This window comes from Ornithodoros turicata, chromosome 9 (assembly GCF_037126465.1).
Source record: "Ornithodoros turicata isolate Travis chromosome 9, ASM3712646v1, whole genome shotgun sequence".
Lineage (NCBI taxonomy): Eukaryota > Metazoa > Arthropoda > Arachnida > Ixodida > Argasidae > Ornithodoros > Ornithodoros turicata.
In genome coordinates, this window is record NC_088209.1 from 43,930,039 (window position 1) to 43,955,946 (window position 25,908).

A 25,908-nucleotide genomic window follows, 5' to 3' on the forward strand; every position below is an offset into this window, starting at 1 on the left:
AAAAAATGTAAATTTTTCGAGAAATAAACTTTTCAGCATCTCGTTCATGATTATCCCCTAAGCTCCGTACCGCAACAGGAGGCTCCCCTTTGGGGTGCTGAAACCACAGGCAGGTCGTTTTCAAGTTTTTCCTACAGTTCATGCCGAGAACCTGCAAAACATGCCAAGATCTCACTCCTTTAATCACACTGGGGACACAAGCGAGTTCATAGCCTACACGCATCTGGCCATGTAGCAATAAACATGTTTTTCTGAGATCTATGGGAAGTGTGCCATTGGGCTGGACACTCGGCTGGCCACTTGGGCTAAAAGCAAGACTGGTAGCTAAGGTCAATAGTGTTGGGTCTCAACACGGTCCATGTGTACTGGAGGGAATCTGCTCAAAACATTTTGCATTCGATAGAACCATATTAGTTTGTAAGGCTACATTTTATACTATCGCATTTACGCTGTTTCCAACTATAATATATTCTTATAAAGCTCGTAATGAAATATGAATTACAATCATGTAACCAACTCAGTGAACAGACTGACAAACAAACCGTGCCAGGACCATATTCCTTGCATACTGAAACCCCCCTCGAGACTAGGGACACAAAACTCTCCACTCCAGCGGCACACTTCCTTCAGTTCTTCCATTTAGTGGCGCATATGTGAACAAAAAAACAAACACTTCCATAAGTATGTGCAGGCAGTTCTCTAAACTGATGAGACAATATAAAGGGGCCAGAGCTGGTCCATATGCGAAACAAACTTTCAGCACGATTGCACTACACTGTATGTACAAAGCTCACAAGTCTCTACCAGCAACAATGCAGGACACAAACTTAATGCGTTGTTGCAGGTTTGTTATGCGCTAGTGGGTTCTGAAATTGTTTCCTATGTCAGCAAGGCAACTGATGACAATGAGCCCTATCTTGCTATAGAAGAGGTGGCCTGCCATACTCTCAGCAGTGGCAGGATGTTGAAGCTCTGCAAGGCAGCTTCCTCATCCGGAATACTGTCAATATTGTGTGCTTATATAGAGGAGTAAATAATACTATGAGAAGAAACGAAAGTACAAAGAAGTATAAAAGCACGTCACTTTGGTGAAAGCCCTGTCGTGAATGAAAGATGTTCAATACAAAAAGAACGCAGGATTCTTCACCTGCGCCTTTTGTGCGCAAATAAAACTGGAATTTGCACCTTCCTCCCTCCTCCTCATGGACTGCGGGCTGCCTCCCATTGGTCTCCTCAAATGATTTGCCCAGTAATTGCGGGAGATCATTTGAGGAGGCCAATGGGAGGCATTGTTGCACTCCTTGAGAAGATGGAATGTCTAAACTGCTGCTTTGTTCCCGACTAAAATCGCAAGCGATGCAACGGCTGAACATCGTTCCTTTCATCTTGGTGTCAAGGTCACAGCATCTTTCATTCTGATAGGAGAAATTTTTGCCCCCTTTAAAATATATGGGATACTATAATAGTGTAAATAAACTCTTAATACGCTACGAAAAAAATAAAGACTCTCGGGGGGCACAAAGGGTACCAGGCACTCTGGCGCTCAGACTGTGCTCACTTTAAATGTCTGGAATGCCCTTGCATTTGAGCACCATTTTCCAAATTTTGTCAATACTTCCTTCGAAGTCCCCGGCGATTCCAAGGGATATCCTGGAAATCCTTGCACTTTTGCGAGCAGTTTGCCTGGAGTTACCATCCTTTATTATCATACTCTGTGCGCACAAAAATTGCGCATTAAAAGTGGATGTGAACACGAGTGCGAAAGAAATCCATAAGCCTCCGATAAACGACCCATAAAAACTTCTTGGCGCGCAGGTAAAATTTCGCGATTACTCTGATCGCTCGTGATACAGCGGCGACATGTATTCGACATCGCGCAATTAACTTGCAAAGTTCAGTAGAGTTTGCGCTGTACCTGATGATGAGTTTGATGGATCTGACTGAGAAGCGTAATGATTGTAGTTTTTTTTTTTTTCTTTCTTTCTTTCTTGAGCAAAAACATTGGTAGATTGTAAAGGGTGACATACGGGCATTTTAATAGGCGAGATGGCAAAATAATGAGTCCATCAGAAAAATTTGTGACCGCTTAAGTGAAGTGGGATCTGGAATGCGGACCACAGAGTGTACTAGCCTGCTTAAAGGGTTTTTCTTTGTTTGGTCGTGTGGGGTGAGTGTGGTGGAGCCAGAAATCTCTCTAGGGGTTGAAGCTACAAACAAACACCCATAAAGAATGCTCAAGTTGTTTCGTGATTATGAGTATAGGATTCACTTGGCTGGTTCACGAGTTAAGCGGGGCTTTCAGCAATCCCTAATGTAAATCCTTGACATGTGGGAACATCATTAACCGCGGCCTCCTACACCTTGCCATGATGAGAGTCTGCAGTGTTCACCCGTCATTTGTACTACTCCGCTGTCATAAACCGCCGTTTTAAAAAGCGGGACACTCCCTTCCGCTAGAGGTAGGATTCGGAGAACTCAAAGTCCGAGTGTGAAATCCGAGAACCGCGGTGTCCGAGAGAGGTGCCCGTAACGAAGCCCGAGTCCGATATTGGGTCGATGGTCACAGGGTCCTTGGGGGCCAAGAGGCCATCGGCGTAGGCGGGGGGCAAGGAGATGCGCACCCGCTCCCCACCGCTCTGCGGAGCATTTGCAAGGCGCTGCCGCTCTTGCAGCTTCTGGCTGAGCACGTGAATCTGTTCTTCTTTCTGAAATACAGTGAGTGAATCATTGTGAATCACTGAATCACAGTCAGGTCAAGGGCAAAGTAGAGCACAGCCAACACCTTCTACTAAAAAGATGGGATGCATCATCTCCTTCCTTCTCTATATACACCGTATTTAATCGCATAATTCGCACATTCCCCCTCCACGGAAAACGTACTGCCATAGAGGAAGTGCATTACTTTGGAAGGAACAATGGAATCCCTCCGCCTAACTATGGCCATACAACTAGCTTGTGGCTATTTTTTAGGGTGCTTTTGTAACTTAACCTGCACAGTTATGAGGCACCATTAGTGAAAAAAATATATTGCGCGGTAACTCTCGATAAAGCGCTCGACGAAGGAATGCTAAATGTCGTTTCATTGCTCCTTTAACTGGATTGAATTACTGTTGCAAAAGTGCAAACTTGCAGAATTATCTAGCCTAAATATTCAGACAAAAAATCTGTAGATTCCTGTGTGTGGAAAAGTTTCTACAAGCATGTACTGTTTCTTGTACTGTTCGCCTTGGGTTACCTCAGCAATCTGCTTCTTGAGATCCTCATTCTCGGCAAGAAGCCTCTGGTGTCGCTCCTCCTCCTCTTTGCTCGTGATGGTGTCCATCAAACTCCTGACGTCTGCACGTTCACGCGGTCGACGGACCAGTTCTATTATCTGCAACACGGATGCCAGTAAAATGTTTCAGGAGGGGTCCTACATAGGGAAAGGTAACGGAATCTTTTTCGTTTTCGTTACCGCCTCCGTTACAGATCACCACAAGCATATAAAAACTATACTTCTATTTACTTATATGCTCCAGTTTAATTGTTCATTTTAGTTTTAGTTCCCGAGTTAATTCTAGTTCACTTCATTCGGCTATATTTAATAAATTTATCAAAATGATACAGTAATAAATGACAAATTTTGTCTAAATAAATCAATAAATAAATGATAAGTGCGGTCTAAATGATTTGGGTCCTGCAGTACCCAAATTATTACGGTAAATTATTTTCGTTTCCATTTCTGTTTCAGGTATTCCGAGCGTGCGATATCCATTTCTGTTACAGTTACCTGCCATATTTTTGGTATGATACTGTTTCCATTTCTGTTACCTTTCTCTGGTTCTATGTGAGCTTTACACGGCTAAGAGGATTTCACCGTTGTTTTCCCTCTCCCAAATGCACTACCAAAGGTACAATTGCGGGGGGTTTGAACACGCGAAAAATGCCTCTCTGGCCATGACACTGCCAGGGGCTACAGTCTGACCATTTTGCATTCACTGTAAAACTACTCTGTTGACTATAGACAACATAGACGACCCAGACTTTTAATAAAATTCACTTTCTACCTTTCTGCTCATATTTACTACCAAACTGATTTGGTCCAGATAAGATTAATTTCCATTTCCCCATAGCGCTTGATTTGATGCTTTCGACACCACCGCATCAGCAGAGCAAAAAACAACATAAAAACGCTGTAGCCAGGATCACCTTCAGGAATGTACATCCACCTTTGCAACAAATGATAATGTCGCCGGACAACACTTGGAACTCAGAAAAGCAAATATGTGCGCACACACACACACATTTTTCCATAATTGCATATTTCAGATTTTGATGTTGACCCAAAAACTTACTTTTACTTGAACTCAGAAACAAGGAAATATGTGAGTAGTATAGTGCAAAATGCCACCTTGAATTACGAGTTGCAAAGTATTGTACCCAATACATATTTAATTGAATATTACGAATAACACTTCAATTTTAATACAATTGTTCCAACATTTGATGGCAATGATGACTGATTACATTATTATGATGAGGAGGAGAAAGGAACTCTTATGCTACCTGAGCCACTAGGCTGTTCCTGCAAAGAAATTCACTGCGCATACGAGACCAGCATCAAGAATGTATGTCACAGGATATCCTTCCTTTACTGGTACATTATAAACAAATCGCTACATAAATTCCCATATATATGCGGGCTTACCTTTGGAACAAAAATTAGGGCCATCGACAAAAAGCTGCAAAATATGATTGCCAGCGCCACAAATGCAAATGTTGCATCCTGTTGACTGCCAATGACCAGCGTCACAGGTGCAGTAATTAGACAGAGTACCTGAAATGAGAATTTCTTAGAGTGCCCCGCTACACAACAGAGATTTACTACAAGAATGCTCGATTAGAAATATCCACACATAGAAAATGTTTCACAGTTAGGGCCCGACCTTTTCGAGTTATATTTTTCAGCAGCATCGGTGGGGGCATACAGGGTGGGGATATCTGGTTATACCGAAGCAGCGCAATGTACTCAAAATCGAGTGCAGCGGGGGTGGATGGTATGCGTCTTATCAATGTTCCTTAGTTTCATGGGTCTGTTCAAGGCCTTCCACCTACCCGTCCCCCACCATTGCACTCGACTTTCAGTACATTGTGCTTCTTGGGTATTTTGCTTCACTAATTCGGGTGTAATCGGGCCAAACTGAAGCTCATTCCACCCAATCAATGATCGAATCTGCTTGGATCGAGTGTAAATCTCACGCGTGAAACACCTGTAGATGCAGAGTATCAATATTTAGTCCATGCATAAGAAAAGCAGGGCCTCTGCTTTGATGGTTTGTACGAGCATATTTATAGAAGCACAATTACACACCAGAGTAAACATCAAATGATGCAAAGTTACGCGGCAGGCAGTTGTGCATATAATGCAGACAACTGACAAAGAGAACACCACCGCAGTATGGGAGACTCGACACATTTAATATGTTGTCACAGCCATAATCCATTCTATGACCAATATACTGAGACACTCGTGCGTTTCGGTTTTATGTCGTTTGAAATTTTAGGGTAACGATGGGGTTTTACATCAGGTGGTGTAAAACAGAACGAAATTGGGTGATACATATAATGGGGGAGGGAGAGAGAGAGAGCGAAAAGTGCATTTCAGATTAACGTGGTATGGCAAGCGTGGAGATCTGGGGAGCATCCGGTATTTAATATTCACCCACGCTTTCGAGGATTTTATCTAAAATGCCGATGGGACAAACTGGAGGGTACAAACAAGCTTTTATGGGAGTTTATCCCTGAAGTGCCTAAGTACCTCTATCCACGTGCAATGAAACAGATGCTCACCACAACGTTGTATATGCTCATTCCCACCAGTCTCGAGTCGTTGAGTTGCTTTATCTTGACGCTGCGCGTTTCGTAGGCGAGGAAGATGCCAAAAATGAGCAGAAGGCCCTTATAGCTGTACATGACACCTGGAAATAAAGTCTGCATGCATCGTGGCCCAAAGACATGCCAGGTAGAAGAGAAGAACCACCGCGTATAATGGTCCACGTAATACGAATTACGTTACATGAATTCCATTTCCGTATTGGTTTCTGGTAAAGATAATGAAAATATATTTTGGTTTCCATTTCTATTTTCGTTTAATGCCGCATTTTGGTATTTAACGTTTCTAGTTTCAGTTTCCAGTAACCAACCCTGGTCACAAGCTGTAAAACAGGGTCATACACAATTTGAAGCATTGTGTCGTCTACATGTAATGCTCTGAATGCGATTCAATCTTGGTAAATTTCCAAGTGATTGAGCATCACAGTCGCCTGGTAGTCAAAACAATAAAAGCAGCAGTGTTCACGGAGAACCAAAACGTATGTTACAGAGCACGGCGTGCCTCGCCTTCATCATTTCTAGCAAGTTATAGAGAGGTACAAGAACATAGTAGTACATAGAAGGTATATAGAGGAGATATACATACCCAACCAAATAGCGTGATTCTTAGACTCGCAATGTTCAAGGGCCGGCTCAATCTTTATGTCCTCTCCGGACACCTCAGGGTCTTCCAGTGGGAAAGTCTCCAGGCCTCGCTTCATGGGATCCACCAACTGCCAGGCTGTCAGGATGACTACATCAATGAGCACCATGGCTGCTACCATTCCATAGAGCTTCCAGCTTTGCACTTTCTGAAACGACAGCCCCTGAAATATCAATTCACAGGGGACACATTAGCTCACCATGGGGTACAGAAACTTGTTTTTTTTTTTCTTTTTGTGAATACCAGTCAGAGGGGAAGCTACCTGGGGATCAGACACGAATGTCCCAAGCGAGACTGCGAAATGTGCACCAAATAAACAGTGTCATATTGTTCGGAACTTCATGCGATAACAGTCAAAGGTTACGTGACTCTTAAAACTTGACCACATAGCACGATCCTAGCCAACTGTCATCCTGAATGACATCGTTCTCTCCCCTGATTTGTTCAAAACGGGAGGCGTACGCCTTTTTGTGGCCACTACAGTCGCCCCTGAGGAAGTAGCCCAACTAGCTCCAAAACATTACTATCATTGTTTTTTACCCAACCAGACACACTGGTGTCGAAGATGTTCGCTTACGAAATGATTCAGTTCAGTTACGATAATTGTCTCAAAAAGGCGTATGCCCCGCGCTTTCCACAAATCAGTGGTGATAACGGTATCAATCATTATCTGCGATGGTTGGCCATCAGCGTGCTATGTAGTGAAGTTCTGTTTTAAGAGTGTACACGAATAATCATTGAACGAATTAATAAGAATTGAATACATAACCATTAGGAATGACCGTAAATAATGGTTAATAAGTTCCGAAAGCAATAATGACTATAATTCTCAGTCATCGTGTGAAGTTGGTGAAGAACCAATTTGTAGGACGGCACCCACAGCTGGCACCATAATTTATTCCGTTCATGTACCGTTCCCACGTACTGCTCTTCAAGCTGCTATATTTTCGTGGCTCGTTAAAAAAAGTTACGTATATTTTTGTTGACGACAGTTTTCCATTATTTTTGTTGCACCTAACCTTACAACCACCCTGAACATTTTTATTCACATTTAACCAGATTTGCTACATTAGTATAAGCATAGTCGCAGTTGGTTATGCTTCTTTTCGAGGCAACATGTTCCTGTTACTTTGTTAGCAACGTGGTTCTCTTAGTGGACATAGTCATGCCTGAAATTGCTCCTGCAAAGGTGACTGGTAAACAGACCCTCTCGTACAAATCCACCGTGATCTACACAACAACTACAAAATGAAATGGAAAAAAAAAATATGGCAAATCAAAAGGAGGAAATTTCAAATTCTGAAATTGTTCGATACATTAAAGGTTTCAATCGATGCAACATGAACTATAACCATTCCAATCCTTCCTTGTCGGCTCGGTCCATACGAATCCCTTACTTTGCTTTCGGACTTTGATTTTGTCGTCAGTCTGTGCACTCTCCATATCTTGGAAAACATGGCTCCGAACGACAATGTGAATCCTATGGCAAGAGACCACGATCGAGCCTGGAAGCATGGAGGAAATAACCTCGCATTAGTGAGTCAAGCCAATCCAGAACAAGTATCATATGGCCTCACGAACACTGAAAAAAATTAACGCGCTTTCTGCGTGGGAAATTGAGGTAATTTATGGAAGTATGGCGGTAAGAAAACAATGTCAGAAAAAATGTCTGAAGAAAAGACGAGGAATGTCAGAAATATCATGTGGCTGCTCAAACATGACATAAATGCCGGTGTTCCCCGCAGAAGTAAGTACAGAAATGGGAAATAACGGTCATTCGCGAAAATGAGAAAAAAACGTACCTGACAAACCTGGGCGTACCTGTCCTTGCTGACAAATTGGCCATCAAGGCCAAGTAGGCACACACACACTAGGCAGAGAATGATTCCAATGAGCATGATATTGTTGCACATCGGATGGGACAGCTGGATGTACCTACACAAAATTAGCAAATACTCGCAATGAGATGATTGTTCACAGTTCTAATGAGATGAGCACGATAGCAGGTGTAGAGTGAAACCTCAATGGAAATACCGCTTATATGGAATTTTTTGCGGTCCCGTCGACTTCGATATAACGAGGGTTTACTGTATATTACGTAGAGAGTAGCCTGAAAGGAACTCATTACTTTTCCAAAGTAACTTTGGAACTTAAAGTTCATTTTAATAACTGGTAACTGAGTTAGTAACTGTGTTACATTTTCTACGCAGTAACTTAACTGGTTCCTTGTGAGTTCCTTTTTGTCGAGCAACGTTGCCTTCGCTCACTAGTGCCCTGTTTCTAGTCCCTTTCTTGAAAAGTGCTATTTTCTGGATAATGTGATTTCTCAGAAAACACAATTTCATCTGTCTGTCCTTCGTGCTCGATACACGTGTCGTATTCAGTAATGGTAGTTTTAACCACACTGCGCATCGTTGGAATCTCCGTGGAAAGAAAAGGGGGCAAAAGCCAATTTTACAGATGTGTAACGTGTCACACTGACATTGACGTGGGATCATACCTGGAGTGTCTAAAGATCCAGTTGAATATGAGCAGACCCACTGCCCACACAATTCCTATGAATGCCACAGCACACATTCCCGCAAATAAGCTCAGGGACACCTTCCTGTGCACCCTCACTATTATAGTGCGATCTTGTGGAGGTTTGCCATCTGTAGAAGAAACATATTCAAATGTCACCACAGGACACACACTATCCTGGAAAATTTCATTAAAGGATTGACACTTCAGCGGGACTGTTCCTGACTGGCCACACCAAAATCAAATTGGGTAAAATGGCTGATAATGACACACTTACATGTGCTACCACGTTTCACACAATCAATGTTTTGAAAGATTTCCTCACAGAATGCAGGCTCTCCAAACATCATGTCATGGTACATGCAAACCATTTTGGTAGGCTGTGATTAGGAGTAGACATTGCGATTGGTCTTCATGCTGGATGAATCACAGTGAATTTATCACACATTAGTAATGAACGGAATAATGAAGAGATGAGAATTGGATTCCTGGGCTAGTTGGCTACATAGCAGGCCGACAAAACTTGAAATAGGAACATAAACACAGAATAATAAGACCACATAGACAGCTGGGCTAGATGGCTACATAGCAGGATGACAAAGCACGGAATAGGAAAATGGACACAGAGCAATAAGACAACATAGACAGACAGCTATTAATTTTTCAGCTTCTTGCTTTTCCCATCATTCACGAGGAAATGCACATTCTGCAGGCTTTGTAGCATGGCAGTATTGTGGATGAGCTACATAGCAACATTCATCATATAACTTTGCAATGACCATCAGCATTGTTATATCCATGTTTTACTGTACATGTATAACTAAAAGCGATAAAAACCCCCAGTGCAAGGGGACAATAAAAAGGCCAAAGGACAGACAAACACACCACTGTGTCCCCTCGCACTGGGGGTTTTTATCGCTTTTAATATGCATCACCAACCCGCCCAGATTTTAACTTTATTGCTGTATAACGCTCGTTACAAACAAGTTCTAGATCTGGGACCTGGTGTGTCTAGTTACAGGACTGTGCTGACATGATACAATGTCTACGGATATTTATCAGTACAGTAGAACCTCTTCATAGTGAACATGGTGAGACTGCTAAAAAACTTGCACTATATCAGTATCTTCACTATCTCTGTAGTTGAAGGTTCAGCTATTGACACATTGGGACTGCAGGTTTACTGCACTATATCCATATCTTTACTATATAGAGGCTCTAGTGTATAGATCACTCACCTGCCCACTTTTCTTGGTTTAGAATAGTGAAGTTGTCAGTCTGTGTGTCATAATACCCTATTTTGATGTAGTTACCATCTACAAAAGATGTCTAATATCAATCCAAGTCCACATATTTCAAAAGAAAAAGGAAGATTGTTCCATCACCTATCATCTGTTCAATGAGGGTCCACGCCATGCGGTCTCCTTTTGCCGAAAATGCGACCAGGCCCTTAAAAACAGTATTAACAACATTAAGCATTAACCATATTAACAGGAATTACAGCTCACCAAAAGATCATAATGCAAGAACAAAGTACAGGATGACAAAGATTTTTAACAAAGACTTTTAACCGTCAGACTCCTGCCTTGCTTCGAGTGATAAAGACCTTTGCATCATAAAACAGCTAAAACACATTTCGCTTTTGAGCTAGAGCTATTTATGTGCCAAATACTGTTTAAAAACTGCTAGCCCTGGTATATCACTTAGATACATTTTGCATTCTCCCACCAGAGGTGATTAACTGCTTGGGACCTGTGAACCACAACAAAGCCAAATGTGATGAGAATTGGCGAGTCCTAACCATAGAAATGCGTCCCTTGTGACTCTTGGGGTGGGTGACGTTAAAGTGCCCATAGCAATAGCTATATCACCGAAAGTAGTTCTCTAGTACACACCGTCAGGTAATGAGGTCTCCCAAAGTTTAACCGCTGAAGTTAAAGCATAAAACGTGCCGTTACAAAAATATGACCATCACAAGGCACGTCAGAAACATGACAACCATAAAGTTTACCTCTATACAACCATATGTTTCACAGAGTTGCGCGAGAAGAATTCTGCCATCACTTACAGACACACCGAGGAACTGCGTCGCATTCATCGCTGACCATATCTCATCGGCGATCCTCTTGTTGGTATACGTGAAGTCCTCGAGACTTAACGAATATTCCTTCAGTGTGTTGATGGTCTTGTTGAGAGCTAGGGCAATGGCCCATATGGCATCGTAGGCCAGAGGCGCTTCTTGATGACCCTCGGGCTTGTAACCGTTTGCTCCATTGCGCTTGGCCAGTTCACCTTCGTACCGTTCCAAGAACTGCTGGGAGCTCTGCGATCAAGTTTTTGCAGGATTTTAAGTACCGTTATTTACCCGTATAATTTTATGTACCCTCAACTTTGGCGACATACGAGTTTCTCAACAGCCGATGGACAGTTTTCAAGGATGCTGAGTCGCCCTTGTTCCAGGTAACTGGGACTAGTGCCATACCGAATACGTGGTGATATACCGCAATATACGATACAACATTTCTCTCGACAAACACTCCAGAGAGAACGCTGAGAAGCACGAATATATTCTTACCATGCCTGAAATAGTTTCCTGATGTCCTTGGTTTAGCATAAGTGCCTCGGTCGTGAAGTGTCCTTCCAAGGCTTCCTTCATTTGCTCAGTTGTACAGTTATGGCCCTTGTCCGGCACGGCATACCATCCGTCTTCGTACCATCCAATCAGAAACCACACTTTTTGCTTTCCGTAAACGTTTTGCTTGTATGCCTATGACATGAGCTGCTTTAAGAATTCTGCACGAAAATACGCTATTGAAACAGAACACAAGAATGACTCGCACTTTTTGCTCCTTTAGTCAGATTACTTTTCATGTCTCATGACAAATGGTATGACTACTTGCAAAAAGTATACTTTCACAACAGCAACACCAACTTGCTGAAGTACCATGAATCTGGCACATTTACAAATATGCAATTTATTGCACACTAATATCTAAATATATAGTTGCACACATAATTATCCAAACACGATGATAATCAATAAACTACAGTATATGCGAGTTTCCTTACCTCACAAAACACCCTCCGTGCTGCAGCCACATAGAACATGCCAACAATGATCCGAGCATCCTGCCTCTGTAGAAAAGAAAGCAGAACATCCACCAACTAACTTGTCAAAGTTAATGTTTTTCAAGTTAGCACATATCTTTACCACATTTGCAAGATCTGCATTAGAAACATATAAAAGCACCTGCCATATTTGTGAGAAAGCAGATGAAACAAACCTATTCACAAGGTTAAGGGTATGGTGTCTCAAAATCAGACAATATATTAGATATGTCACATACCACCAAATTCTTTACAGCGTCTGTTGGATCAGTCAGGAAACTTTGCCGTGTCACTATTTCGATGCCCGCTTCTTTACATTTTGCTTCCAAGTCTTCGCCTGTCTGCAATTACATAAGATATTTAATGTAAAGCAAGACTATCATAGCTAAAGCCCCAAGGCTTTCTGCGGTGGAAAATTAAAATTTCCGCAAAGGTAGGATTTACAAATCCGCAAGATTCTGAGGGCGAGAGAAAACGAGCAAAATATGTCGCAGCATTTTCCAAAGATCGCTTACACATCGCTGACTTGGCCCGCACACTTTTCCAGCCTATCGTAGGTGTGCAAAGAAAATTAGGCTCACCTCTGACAACTCTTCTCCGGGAGCTCCTGCCATTAAATTTTCTTTTGGCGAGACACTTTCAGCCATGTAGTACTAAGTTCCAACAGTACCAGTAGCGGCAGGCAAATGTAGTCACGACCGATCGCGTTTAAAGTGCAAAAATGTTGCGGATTGATTGACGTCTTTACATAATTCTGTAGTCTTATCGAATATTCCGCAAAAAACACGATCCTGAGGAAAACAACAGGTTCTGCGAGACGTGGCCAATTCAGCAAAATTTCGTGGAATCATAGAAAGCTAGTGGCTGTAAGCATAGCCGAGAGAGTCCAAGGATAAATGTTACACATGTTTCTGGAACCTTTTGTCGATTTGGGCCTTTGAGAAGTATGTGGACATCGTGGAAAATGTGCACAAAATTGTACATCTTATCTCGCACATTTTGTAGTGTTGACTACATTGTGACTCACGGAAATGAAAACTTCTTCAGCTTCCTGAATAATTGCGATTCTTGTCCATGAAAATTTTTGGAACAGTTTGATTCTTGTCGGATTGTGTATTGTCGCTGAGGGATGAGTGCGGAAGAACGTTGGAAAGCGGTTGCGGTTCGACAATGCTGGCGAGCTGGATCCATAGGATATCTGCAAAGAAAATGGTATACCTTATGGTATAGCATACATGTTAGAGTTCTCACATTAGATCATTTATATAATAGAACGCGCATCTATAAAATCTGTATTTCACGTGTGTGCATTTTGTGGCTCGCTCAATCATGTAATATAGCAAGTGCCTGATGATTTTTTTTCATTCTGCGTCAGTGCCACAAGGCAACTGTGGCAGACATGGACGGATAGAGAGAGGGTTTAGTATGCGTCCTGGGCCAACTTCAGGGGGAACTTTGCCGACATCTGTCTGGAAAGTGTGACAGACAGAAAACCCAGGGATTTGAACCCATCACCTCAGAGCTACCAGCAATAAGCAGATGCTTTTATCCACTCAGCCATGCCTCGTCACATGACGACTCATCACTCATTAAAATTGAGCTGAGGTGCCTCATTCTTGGTAGATCTTGGGGTTTCAATTCCTCCAACAGCAGGAGTATATTTCTCCTTAAACATTTTCATGAGTATGTGTATTATAATACAGCATAACTCGATATTACATCAATTACATAAGTAACCATGCAGACATCGTGCATTTGCAAAAAATGAAATAGTAAGCTGAATCCATATGTTACCGGCAGGAGAAGCATTTTGCGAACTAGAATTATACACCGAAAGACTTATGTCTTCTCTCTTGAAACGAGCCATATTTTCTGTTCTCTCTTCGTACACAAGAACTAAGGAACACTGGAATAAAGTCGTGTACTCACGACGACTAAGTTCCACATTTTTGCAGCCTCCGCCACTGTGGAACAGACGATGCTGCAGCCGCCAAGCAGCATCAGTTTTTGCGGCGGGTTATATAGCAGATCGTACATCACAGTCGCAGCAAGCCCAGGGTTGCACTGCAGAAAATACAAAAAATCCCCGGCCTCTGACAACCAACGCGCTGAATGTCAAGGGTTAGTATTATTTACGATGCACGCAAACGCACCTACCTGACTGTCTCGCCAATCTATTTGTAGCCTGTAACCAATCAGCAGATCCTTTCTGTCGTTTACATCTTCCAAAGCCATGAGTGCGGCAGGCAAGCATCCTTGACCCCCTAGCCAACCTCCGTGGCCTTTCATCGGAAACACGGCAGCTATGTGCAAGTTTTTCAAGTCTTTGCCGTCTGCTTTCTTTTCATCCTCGATCGGTTGTAGTGTGTAAGCTCCTTGGAGTAGCACTATATGAAAGACAAGGGTAACGAACAGGTCGTAGTTCTTCATCGTATACACTCTGCTATCGATCCGTTATGGTGGTGGTGGTACCGTTCGGCCCGATACGCTTTCCATCTGCAGGCAACACAAGGCACATACTTTCACATCGTCCTCACAGTGTGCAACTACACTGCTTGGAAAACAAGGCGAAGATGCGGTGCAATAAGTTCGAGGCGTAGCTTCAGCAGTTCCACATTACGAGCAGAAAATAAACGCGCACAAGACCACTCAAGGCCGGATCCGCAAGAACGGATATTCCAGGGAGCATGTGCGTAACCGTTGCTAGGCAACCTGCTCTTCTGCTGCAAGACAATTGGGAAAGGAAGATTTTCGGCATTAAGTAACCAATTTAAAGAAAGTGTACGTAACGTTAATTTGAATTTAGCTTTGCATTGTTGTTACCCGAAGGGTAGCTACTAGAGGTAAAGGGTAGCTCTTTACGTCTTCAACACGTCATTTCCGACTCCGACGCAGATAAAAAAAAAATAAACATGGCGGCTTCTGACAGGTGATGTTACACGTGCTTTTTGTTTACAATTTCAGGAATTTCATAAAATATGCAAGCTGTGCAACAGTTTTGTATCGTATTTTGCAGAAAGTGCTTTCAGTGTGGAAAGGAGCCCAAGTATTGTTGTCCTCGCTGCTCCACACGATCGTGTTCACTACCCTGCGTGAAGCTCCACAAGAGGAACCAAGAATGCGACGGAATTCGAGATAAAACAGCGTACGTCCCACTGTCTGATTTCACGGATCTGGACCTACTTAGCGGTACGTTCTTATCATTGCGGATAACTATCAATGGACTGCGATTGCTTTACCCGTGATAGGCAGACGCGTTAAGTACATTTCTGAGTACTTGTACTTTACTTTAATACATTTCCAATTGTGTACTTCGTTCTGTGCACGAGTACTTTTGTCTAGTACTTTCCGTTCAAGTACTCGAGTGGAAATACAAAGACAAAGTTTTGCTTATAGAAGAAGTATTTTTGTACAAGAAAATACGTAGATTGCTGCCCTCCTTTCTTATAGTATACCAAGATATGCAAGGATGAATAAATCAGGAAATAATACTTTCCAATGCACAACCGGTTGCCTGAATGGCTGTGAACTGAAATATTACCATATGTTACAGTTCATATTCATGGGTAGCTGGGCTTTAGAACTAACAATGCAAAAAAAAAAAAAAAGGAATGCTTACATTGTCATTCAGCCAATCAAAACATCAGCACTTTATCAAATTTTGTTACCACCAAACGGTGGCATGTGGCGCTGTGCAGACTAACGTTGCAGAGTAGAAGAGGGAAAACATGGGACTAAAAAGAAAAAAAGCTGGACTAACGGAGAGATGAAACACACACTACAGAGTCATAGTCAACATGCACAGTCCTTTTTTTAGCTTGCACATACATTGCAAGTTTTCCCTTCTTCAAGATGCACCAACTTGCATTGATTACTGCCCTAACTCAGTTGCAACGTACTTGGCAAGTACAGTACACGTACTGTTTCCTGTATTTTATTGTAAGCATATTGTAACTGTACTTCAAGTGATGCGAGGTACTTTGCATTTACTTTACATTTAAAGGGGGGCAATAAACGGGTGTAGGAGGTGCACTCTTTTTGAATGCGTCGTGATACGTTGCAGACTGTGAACGCATTAAAAAAATTGTTGCATAGCAAGAAACTAAGTAATGGCTCCAAACCGACCGAATATTCGATGCACTCTTTCGCCCTCATGCCCCGCCCTGTGGCAACGAGTCATTGCAACGAGGCATAGCAACGAGTCATCATGCCGCGCAACCATTCAGAATGAGAGACACAATTTTGTTGTAATATCGAGAAGTGAGGTCAGTTGTAAACATATTCCCACTTGTCAAATCCATGAGAGCCAGTTCAAACCATACCAAAAGCGTCCAATATTCTGTTTCATGCGCGCACTATGTTTTCAGCGCTGTATTGCTCCGCGAGGTCACGACGATGTTCCCGCAACTGGTGCGTGGTCCGTCATTGGCTAGGAGAGCGAAGTCTCCCCTACTTCCGCGCCTGGAGTGGGGCATTGCTATATGTTGGAACGTTGTGACGTGACCTCGTACCAAGGATGAAAGAGAGACTGACACGGATTATGCTCTTTGAATGGCATTGTTTCGTGGTAAAGATGCTCGCTAGAGGCAAAAGAATTTCATATTTGGATATTGTGAGCCACGTTCTTTCATGGAGCATAATAGGTGGAGAATGTTCGTTGAGCTGCCCCTTTAAGTAAAATTTTGGTTCCTTTGCCCATCACTGGCTCTACCTGCGAGTTCGTGTCAAGCTGTTCTAGCCTACTGAATCTATTTCTTGCCCCGTTCCTAGACTACAGGTTCCTCGAAGAATCAACGAGAGTTGTCGACACTGCACACAGGAGTGGGTCAACTCTGGGTGTAGCTGCACGACGAGGCTTTTTACCTGGGGTAAGGTTAGCAGTTATAGCGATGTATAAGGGTTATCCGATTCGTCGTATGGAGCTGATATAATGAACACTGCATTCTATGGTCTATACTAGTTCTTTCAGCAAAGACAAAATGTAGTCAACTGTTTCTGAACTTGAACACTAGGCACAATTTCCTCACAGATCCTTTGCCTCTCTGCTTACAAATTTCTATGGCTTTCAGTTGGGTCATGTGATACACATATGAGAAGTTGAGTAATTTAATCTCCTCGCTGTTGCAGCACCTCCATAAGCTACAAACAGCATCGAGGCAGAAAGGGATCCAGTTGAAATTCCTACCAAAATGTTTCACAAAGAGGAGAGAGAATACCAGCTGGTATGACATCAAAGAAAAATGCACCTACTGGCACATTGTGTGGGAGTTTGTAGACGCAAAAGTCAAGGTTCACGACAAAAGGTGAGACAGACGACGACGACCTTGGAAGAAAGCCAGGGTAACTGTAAAACCCTGAGACTAGGGATTACGAGAACAGACGACACACACAAACAAAGCAATTCTTTCAGTAAAACTTAAAAAAGCAGAATCAAAGCACAAATAGAGTAGGTACTAACATGGTAGTATGTGGTGGTCTGAGCACCTGCACGAACCAAAATTTTGGTAGTTAGCTTCGTCATCACGTAGTAAAGTTATCACGGACATCTGTTTGCAGAATACTACTGATTAAGGTAACATCTACTTAGGGCTGAAGAACACAAGCGTAAAACTAAGAGAATGAAGCGAGTGCTTAGGTAAACATTAGCTCTAACTAGAATTTGTTGTACCCAGAAAGAACCGTGGGCCACTACGAATGGCTTCGGAAAATGTATTTGCACCTCAGCATCCAGAGTACTATGGCATGTATCACCCCAGGGCCCTAATCTTGAACTTGCACATAGCAAGCGTTAGAGTCTTTTTAAAAGTTGGTGCGATGGCACGTGAAAACAGTTCAGGTAGACAGATTCTTCGAATGAACGTTGCGATTTGAGAGAGCTTGTTGCGAATCACGTGGCAAAGTGATACATTTAACTCTCGGATAACGACAAGTGGAAGATCTGGGCCCGGATTAGTCTAGAGCTATCCATTGTTGGGAATGGAACCTCCCTGACTGTGTACGTGTAATACTGAAGAATAAAATTTCAGTTTAGTTTGAAAATAATCAGGCTGTCTTAAAGCAATAAATAAACCAATGAATTAAGACTGTTCATTTAAGTCGACACACATGGGATGCGTTCAGAATGGGAATGAATCCTACTTGATGCTTTTCATTTTCTGCATGTAGGATACCGGAAACAGACACATTAGGAGAGTGCTTAGACAGGCATCTGAACACAGATACCTGCAGCGCTGACCTGCGACCCAAATTGGCGATGTACCAGGCAGGTGGCTCCAAGGCAACCTGTGTGCTCATGGCCGTCGAAGGGAAGCATGCCAGGTTTGCGCCATATTTTTTTAGGCATTATACACTGGTGTAAATAGTTGTTTATTACTATTAGATGTATTGGATAACAATTGAACCTCTGTATGCAATAACAGGATAAGTCGAAAAATCCCAAACCGAGAAGAGGGGCCCGATATGATTGTCCGCCCCATTGACGCACATGCATTTCCCGCTTTTTACCATGCAGTAGCGGGCCAACAAATCGCAATAAGGTCCTAAATTTTCATTGGCAGGTGCATGCTGGCATGTAGATTTCATTGCAGCAAATACACTAAAAAGGGGAAAAGTCGACATATCCCCTTATTGCATACAGAGGTTCAACTTTAGACTATTACTAGTTTGTTTAGACTAATTCTTAGACTACTGTAGGTGTTACTGGCAAGTAAGGCATGCTTACAGTTTATGCAAAATTGTCTTTGTACTTCTTACAGCAGCCATATCTGTTCCTCCGATGTGACACATTTTGGGTGATGTTCTTTTTGTATCGTAGCTACTACCAGCTGGACATCTCTGCCACAGTGGAGGACAACTTGAAAGGAAAAGCTATTTTAGAGTACCCTACCTTCGTAGTAGTACCCAGAGACCATGTCTCTAGCTACAAGATAGTCGGAAACGGTGAGCAGTACCTGTTGTATTCCTGGTCTCTGGTTGTAGGGACCCACATATAACATTGTAACACATTTTCAGATGTTGAAAAGCAGGAAGTTACGGGTTTGCCATCGTTCTTTAGCAGCAATCCAAATGTGTCAAGTGACAGTAGCGGTGAGGAATAAAAATTGACATTTCAGATAATCAGTTGATTTTCTTTTCTTTTCTTTTTTTTCGATATAAAACAGAGGCTGCTTCATTAAATGTAACCACATCTTTGCACAAAATTGCACGAAGCCCTTGTTCTGCATGACAGTCTGTTTGAGTCAAGTTACATGCCAAACTAGTGTTTAGTTGACTTAGTAACACTGACACTAAACAGTTGCTGTTGGTGAGGTTTCTTTTGCGTAACCAGCGTAAAAGGACATTTTTACTACTCCGTTATTATTGATAGATATCATCCGTACTGCTGCTCTACTGTTCCAAATCATGAATCAGAATCATGGATCAGAATCATATCAAGAATGATGTATAAAACCTTTATGAACAGCAGCACATATGCGATTGATGGGTATGTGATCACTGGTTTTTGTGGACAAGCACACTCATATCTATCATGTGCATGTTTGTAGCACATCATCACCTCCACGAACTGTTTCACATAAAGTGTGTTGTACATAAAAAGAAATAGTCACAGCCTCCACTAAAAGATAAAATATGTCATAAAACCAGAAATAGATGATACGTACTGGAAAATTAAAACATACAATGCATGCATTCAAGTCCAATCCTTTTTTTTTTTTTTTACATATATGGAACTGTGTTCAAACCTCGATACACGTTCCCGGGTGTTTTAGATGGCACGCAAGTGCAAGTCCGAGGGATCCCGCCACAAACGCACCAAAGTGTACGCACAGGCCAATACAAAGCACACCGCTATAGTATGTTGCGATGTCGCAGACGGGGAGCCCATCGTCCCAGAAGGGAACCAGTATGAACACGACATTCTCCGCCTCCTGCAATGCGAGAAACGCAATGAGCCGCCACATACGCTGGTTGTCTGTACTCCCGCCTCTAAGAAAGAACATGGAAACGGCCGCCTGGGTCACGACGCACAATGGGCTACAGAACACGTTCTCTCTGCAAGAGACTTTGTAAAAGATGTACAAGAAAGCATGAAGGAGAAATATAATGAAGAATATGTAACCGAGATGGGGTGTCTTGGTAAGTACAGTGGAGCAAGGTAGCACACGTGCTGTTAGGAGTAGCAACCAGGAGAGGTGCTCGAGGGCACGCTTGGACACCCGTGGTGGAGAGTTTTCTTTCAGGTTGCTGAACTGCACACAGCTGTAAGATGTGAGTAGGATGGAGATGCAGGCAATGAACAGCTTACGCGGTACATCTGCAAAAAAGAAATGGCAGGGTGTTGGCTCAGTAACACTCACTCACGCTCAATGTGGCGAATGAGCTGACCACGAGCGAGCAAATGCGGAGGAGGGCTGAGCAGGGGACGAGCTAGCATGAGTCAGAAGACGAGAATATAAGCGCGAGCAAAACTTGCTCGCGAGCGTGAATGAGCAAACGAGATGAGCGTGAGCAAAGTTTACTCACGAGCATGATTGAGCATAAGCATGGGTGAGCTGAAATGATGCTCAAATTTGGTGAAGTGAGCAAGAGCGAGCTTGAGTAGCGCTTGCGCTCATGCACCGTGAGCTGCGCAGTCTGATACCACCCTTCTATGTTTAAAAATTTTCTTTAGAGCCTGTTCTGGCTCACACAAGTGTTCCTTGATTACTTTGTTGTGTACTGGTGTCAGTCATCAATGGAGTGTGGCTGAATATGCGATAATACATGGAACTGAAAAGCTAAGAAATATGCAGTAAAAGTCATCAATATATGCAATGTCTTTCGCTGCTCTTGTACGAAAGCAACGCACCTAAAAAGAAAACTTATAAGAAAATGCCCGGTCTAATAAAGCACACAACAAAGAATACTTGCACCCAGATAGACAGGGCGTTTTTCTTAATTTGTTTTTTTTTTTTGTTGTTGAAAAAGTAGCGCAGCAAAATAGAAGCCGTTTTTGCAGTTGAGTTATATGGCCAGGCGAACATTCTCTCAAAGAAAGTCTGCAACTACAAGATGCCTAATTACCTAAAATTCATCAACTCTTTAATTAGGGGATTTCGCGCACAAGCGAGATAATAGAACGGGAGATATTCTATGTTTAAAAAACCCTTAAACGCGCGAAATATCCATCGCTGAACTTCGCTATGCAAATGAGCCAAAATGAGAACATATGCATTTTTTTAGCACAGGAATGGGTCGCCTTATCTGGGTGGTCCCTATCTGACCCATAGATTTCATTTAATTTCGTTTATTCATAACCCAAATGCCCTAAAAGGGCAGATTAGCTCCTGCACCAATCAGCTCCATCGCTCCAAAGCACGTGGCCCTCTCACCTGGGTCGCTTTCAACGAAGAATATCTCCAGTTCTGTTATTATCTCGCTTGTGTGCGAAATCCCTTAATTAGAATTAATTAATTTTATGTCATTTGTCACCTTGTTGTTACATGTTTTCTTCGAGAGAATGTTCGCCTGGTCATATAACGCAACACCAAAAATGGCATTTATTTTGCCTCGCTAGATTATTAAAAAATCTAACAAATAAAAAACAAACCCTGTATATCACGGAGCTGAAGGCTTTACGCCCGCAATTCATAAAATGGCGCAAACGCAGGCTAGCTGGTTCACGAGTGTCTGTTGTCAATGCTCAGGCTTATTTCGTAGCGGTTTAGTGGAGACGGTAAAGTACGGTCCATCGGCTGCGCACCCCACCGAAACATGGAAAATATTCGATTCTGACGAATTTTTGGCGAAAGACGACCGAATACTCTGTTCTGAAACCGGCAAAATCACCCGTGGAAAAAGAAGTAAAGTCTCGCACCTAAAAATTATAAAATTCATGATTATTAAAAATAAACTATTCATGCACTTTCATGCGACATACTGTATGCCGCAACGTGCAAAACATGCATTTATACAGGGTGTCCCAGAAAACGTGTCATTGAATTATATAAAAAAAAACTACACCACCTAGAGTCATGTGGTCAATGGCATTTGTTCTTACTGGGTTTTTGCCACCTCCTCATGTGAATGTCGTGTAACGTAAGTTTAATTATGTAAATTTTTGCGAGCTTAAGTCGAAAATTTGCCTTGTAAAGTCACTTTTTTACCCCACCAATGTGAAGAGCGTGTCTAATTTAGTCAAATTAATGATAATTGACAGGGATATTTAGGAGCTATCCCATCGGAAAAAAGAGCCGAACATCATGCTCTACGGAGGTCGCACAGAATAGCGCACGATGAATTTTTCAGCGCAATCTTTGTCAGTCCGACGAAAGGAGGTTGGAAACCCAGCCCTCCCCGACATCGCAGAAAGAGATAAAATAGGCACGGCTTATCACGTGCGACTTTCGCTGGGATAATGCTTTCCCTCTCCCAATTTTAGGAACTGTTACTTTTTCTACTATCACTCTGTTGGCTGGCTTCGGAACCTCCTTTCGTCGCACTGAGAGCGATTGCGTTCAAAAAGTCATCGCGCGCTATGGTCCGGTGCTCCGAAAAGCATGATAGTCGCCTATTTTTTCCGATGGGATAGCTCGTGAATATCACTGTGAATGAATTTGAGTGAATTCGGCACGCTCTTCATATTGGTGGGGTAAAAAAGTGACCTTTACTTTGCAAATTTCCGAGTTCAGTTCGCAAATATTTACATAATTAAACTTGGAGTACATGACATTCACATTAGGAGGTGGCAAAAACCTAATAAGAACAAATGCTGTTGACCGCATGATTCTAGGTGGCGTAGTTTTTTTATAATAATTCAATGACACGTTTTCTGGGACACCCTGTATGCACCATAGAATGCTCTTATCGGTACTAAACCAAGAGCAAAAGTGTCTTGCGTCGTGCAGAAAAATCCGCGTTCTCGTCATCAATTGTAATGGAATATTCAGTAATGTTTTTGGCCTAGTTATATCATTCGTACTGTATTTAATTTGTGACTATAATCTTTTGTGAACTTTTATGTGCTTTTTCTACGTATTTCTTTCGCTATGTGTATGTGCCACCGTCACCCCTACTCTCACTCCAATACCTATCTGCGCTGTAGGGTATTTCAATAATAATAATAATATTTTACCAACCACCACCAATAATAATAATAAAATGAAAAAGTCGAGAAGGTATGATCACGTGGGAGTGAGCGAAAACCGAAACCAAACGGAAGAGGAAGCCAACGTGACGTACAATTAAAATGGTGTTAGCTTAGCTCAATTGGTAGAGCCCTGGACCGGTAATCCAGAAGATGTGGGTTCGAGTCCTACAGCTGGCTAACCTTTTCAGTGACTTTCATCTTTCATGGCCAATCAGGACTGTGTTTCGCCATCAACCGCATGGACAGCCACCGAAAGTGTGCTTCAAATCATCTGCGGCGATTGGCTGACATCCTACGTGCGAAGGAGCGAGAGGAGGCATACTGAGGAGACTCGCTCTCTCTCTCTTTTTCCGCAGCGTCGTGTTTTGCAACGAATAATGCACCATTCTTATTTTCTCATCTAATAAAATGAGCTCTTGCGAAAGAACGACGACAAAGGGCAGATTTACAGATCTTTAGAATTCGCGTATTTAATATAGTTCTTTTCCGACAAAAACATTAGCCAAGTAGATTGTCGGCCGATGACATAGTGGTGTCAGTTTTATTGATGGTTTTCTGGGTGCGACTGTCCCTTTAAAGACTAGGAACCCTATCCTCGTCAAAGTAATAGACCTCGATTACTTTGTGTCTCGCCTGTCGTTGGTCGTTACGTGAAAAAGGCGTGAAGAACAAAAATGAATGCCACGCGCCCTCAAGCGATAGTAGAGCTCTGCATCCTGCGATCTTCGTGAAAAAGTAGATAAAGCATGAAGAGTGCACGACAGTAAAAACCCTCAGTTGTCGATGACACCTTGCTTGTAGGAAGTCAGTGTCTCTACTCGCCTGAATGCCACTGTTGTTCTTGTAAATGCAACTTGAGCACTTCCGATATCTGGAACACTGTCTGCGGAACGCAACTCAGAGTGACGAACCACATGAGGTTGCTGAAGACTGCGATGTCAGTCGGTTTTAAGCGTGCGCTTTCTCCTACCCTGCCAGATGTCCTGTACATCTGCGCAGAATCCTTCAGTCGAAGCACCAACCTAAAAGTCAAACAAATTTAGCCCAGCTGTTCAGGTACCCACCAACTGGACGCCGCAATTAAAGTCAGCGTTTTACTTCGAGAGACAGCGATGACCATAAGCGACGGCATAGACCGGTTCGTGCACTAAATTTGCTCAGCCGCGCTGAAATCTCGGCCCCTTAGCAACACATGCCATGTCACAAAGTTGCTCGGCACGGTTCGAACCCGCAACCTTAAGATCGGTAAACCAGAACAACCGAGGGCGGTCATCAAAAGAAAGGTGAATGTGGAACTGGTTATCTAAAGGACCATTTTAGGCATTTGTCGCCTCTCGGTCCATGTCTAGCGGCGCCTGGATGAAATTATGCATGATGCATCGTAATCCATAATAATCAAGCGTTCCACACAAATTCCTCCAGAGGTCAGTTCAGCGACGACCATGTCATCTCCATGCGCCCATTGTTTACCAACGATAACCTACGCACACCTCGTGTCCTGTAGATGCTGACATTGACTCGATGGCGCGGTCAAACATCATGATGAACCACAACAAATCAGCAGGCTTTAGCACCATGCACTCTAGCTAATCCAAACTCAAAAAAAGAAAAAAGGTCCGACTTACTGCAGCAGAGGCACGATGTTGAAGAACGGCGACACTAGAGTGAAGGTCAACGCTTTGGCCACAGCGATGCAACATGAATCCGTCCGTCTACCAGCTACAGAGCACACGGCTACCGCATATAACGGCACACTGGACGCATGCGCTATGGTTAGCGTCAGCCAGGCTTTTATGCTGTTCCCCTCGCGAAAAGCGATCCACCACGAAACATACAGGTACAACTGAAACAACACTACGGCGTACAGCGACGAAAACACGAGAGACAACGGCACGCTCCTCCTGTTCGGCTCAAAATCTCCCGCTAGCGGGTCTGGTCTTCCACTGTCACTTTCGGTTATGTAAAACAAGTCGGTGGTCAGTTTCTCGACGCTGGAAGCTTTACATGGCCGTTGTTGCGCGTCTCGGTGGATTTCTGCCGATTCATCTTCACTCGAGGATTGGCAGAAAGCATCCTGCCGTCGTCTGCCGTAAAGCCGGCGACTCTGTACTATCAACCGTTCTGCCCAGCCTTCAGCATAGACTTGTGTCTGGTCCCGAAGGAGGGCCGTTGTTTCTTCCGCTGACATCGCTAGGTAGTGAAATGGCTAAAAAGCCACCCTTGGTGGGTATCGCAAAAAGAATGAGGCCAGGTGGCGTTTGTGCGCTTTGTGGCACGAGGCTGGCTGGGTCCGTCCCATGATAGTTGAAGCGTCATCTTATTTATCTGTCCTTGCACGTTTCTGAGCGAGTATTAGATAGTGTTAGTAGACGTACCGTTGATAACGTCACAGTGGAACCAATCAGATTCGGAATGTTGGGTGCGGTAGGTACGGTACTACTTCGGAAACCACGTTATCAGCGGTTTGCGAACACTCTCTATTATCTACCGATACACAAAGGAATTGCGTCCTGCCACTATGGGAGATAACCGCTTGTGGCCGCCTCATGCAATTTCGTGCCACCTCATCCACCGTGCCATGTCATCCATTTGGAGCTGATTAGACGACGTGCCGGAGATAACAAGGCAGTGGCGATGC

The 25,908-nt window shown here is 43.1% G+C and overlaps 2 protein-coding genes across 4 annotated transcripts; one reads left to right on the forward strand and one right to left on the reverse strand.

Annotated features, from left to right (window-relative positions):
- Window positions 1–163: 163 nt before the first annotated feature.
- LOC135369054 (gamma-aminobutyric acid type B receptor subunit 1-like) lies at window positions 164–25,732 on the reverse strand. 3 transcript variants are annotated; one of them, XM_064602685.1, is made up of 19 exons: window positions 24,896–25,732; window positions 24,093–24,292; window positions 14,300–14,529; window positions 14,072–14,206; window positions 13,170–13,340; window positions 12,382–12,483; window positions 12,104–12,169; window positions 11,610–11,801; window positions 11,103–11,357; window positions 10,420–10,483; window positions 10,273–10,350; window positions 9,015–9,165; window positions 8,317–8,449; window positions 7,912–8,019; window positions 6,458–6,677; window positions 5,830–5,957; window positions 4,688–4,816; window positions 3,236–3,373; window positions 164–2,705 (listed from the first exon to the last, which is right to left on the reverse strand). In XM_064602685.1, the coding sequence occupies exons 1-19, from the start codon at window positions 25,456–25,458 to the stop codon at window positions 2,454–2,456; spliced, it is 3,315 nt and encodes a 1,104-aa protein (XP_064458755.1). In that variant the 5' UTR covers window positions 25,459–25,732; the 3' UTR covers window positions 164–2,453. The 3 variants fall into 3 exon arrangements, with proteins under 3 accessions (XP_064458755.1, XP_064458756.1, XP_064458757.1); XM_064602686.1 differs by having other exon boundaries at window positions 6,458–6,662; window positions 24,896–25,729; XM_064602687.1 differs by lacking the exons at window positions 24,093–24,292; window positions 24,896–25,732 and having other exon boundaries at window positions 6,458–6,662; window positions 14,300–14,966.
- Window positions 14,362–19,258, forward strand: LOC135369055 (box C/D snoRNA protein 1-like). The gene is made up of 7 exons (XM_064602688.1): window positions 14,362–15,071; window positions 15,159–15,331; window positions 16,913–17,010; window positions 17,270–17,445; window positions 18,308–18,460; window positions 18,957–19,081; window positions 19,154–19,258. The coding sequence occupies exons 1-7, from the start codon at window positions 15,055–15,057 to the stop codon at window positions 19,237–19,239; spliced, it is 828 nt and encodes a 275-aa protein (XP_064458758.1). The 5' UTR covers window positions 14,362–15,054; the 3' UTR covers window positions 19,240–19,258.
- Window positions 25,733–25,908: the final 176 nt, after the last annotated feature.

What these genes read in the sequence shown, in the direction of transcription:
- LOC135369055 (XM_064602688.1), top strand. An exon ending in GACGAGGCTTTTTACCTGGG is followed by an intron (nt 17,011 to 17,269) that starts GTAAGGTTAGCA and finishes TCGCTGTTGCAG; the next exon opens with CACCTCCATAAGCTACAAAC. An exon ending in GTCGAAGGGAAGCATGCCAG is followed by an intron (nt 18,461 to 18,956) that starts GTTTGCGCCATA and finishes TTTGTATCGTAG; the next exon opens with CTACTACCAGCTGGACATCT.
- LOC135369054 (XM_064602685.1), bottom strand. Translation starts at nt 25,458, where the DNA reads ATGTCAGCGGAAGAAACAACGGCCCTCCTTCGGGACCAGACACAAGTC. An exon ending in AAATGTGGAACTTAGTCGTC is followed by an intron (nt 13,341 to 14,071) that starts GTGAGTACACGA and finishes TTTTCTTTGCAG; the next exon opens with ATATCCTATGGATCCAGCTC. An exon ending in AGGAAACTATTTCAGGCATG is followed by an intron (nt 11,358 to 11,609) that starts GTAAGAATATAT and finishes ACTTGATCGCAG; the next exon opens with AGCTCCCAGCAGTTCTTGGA.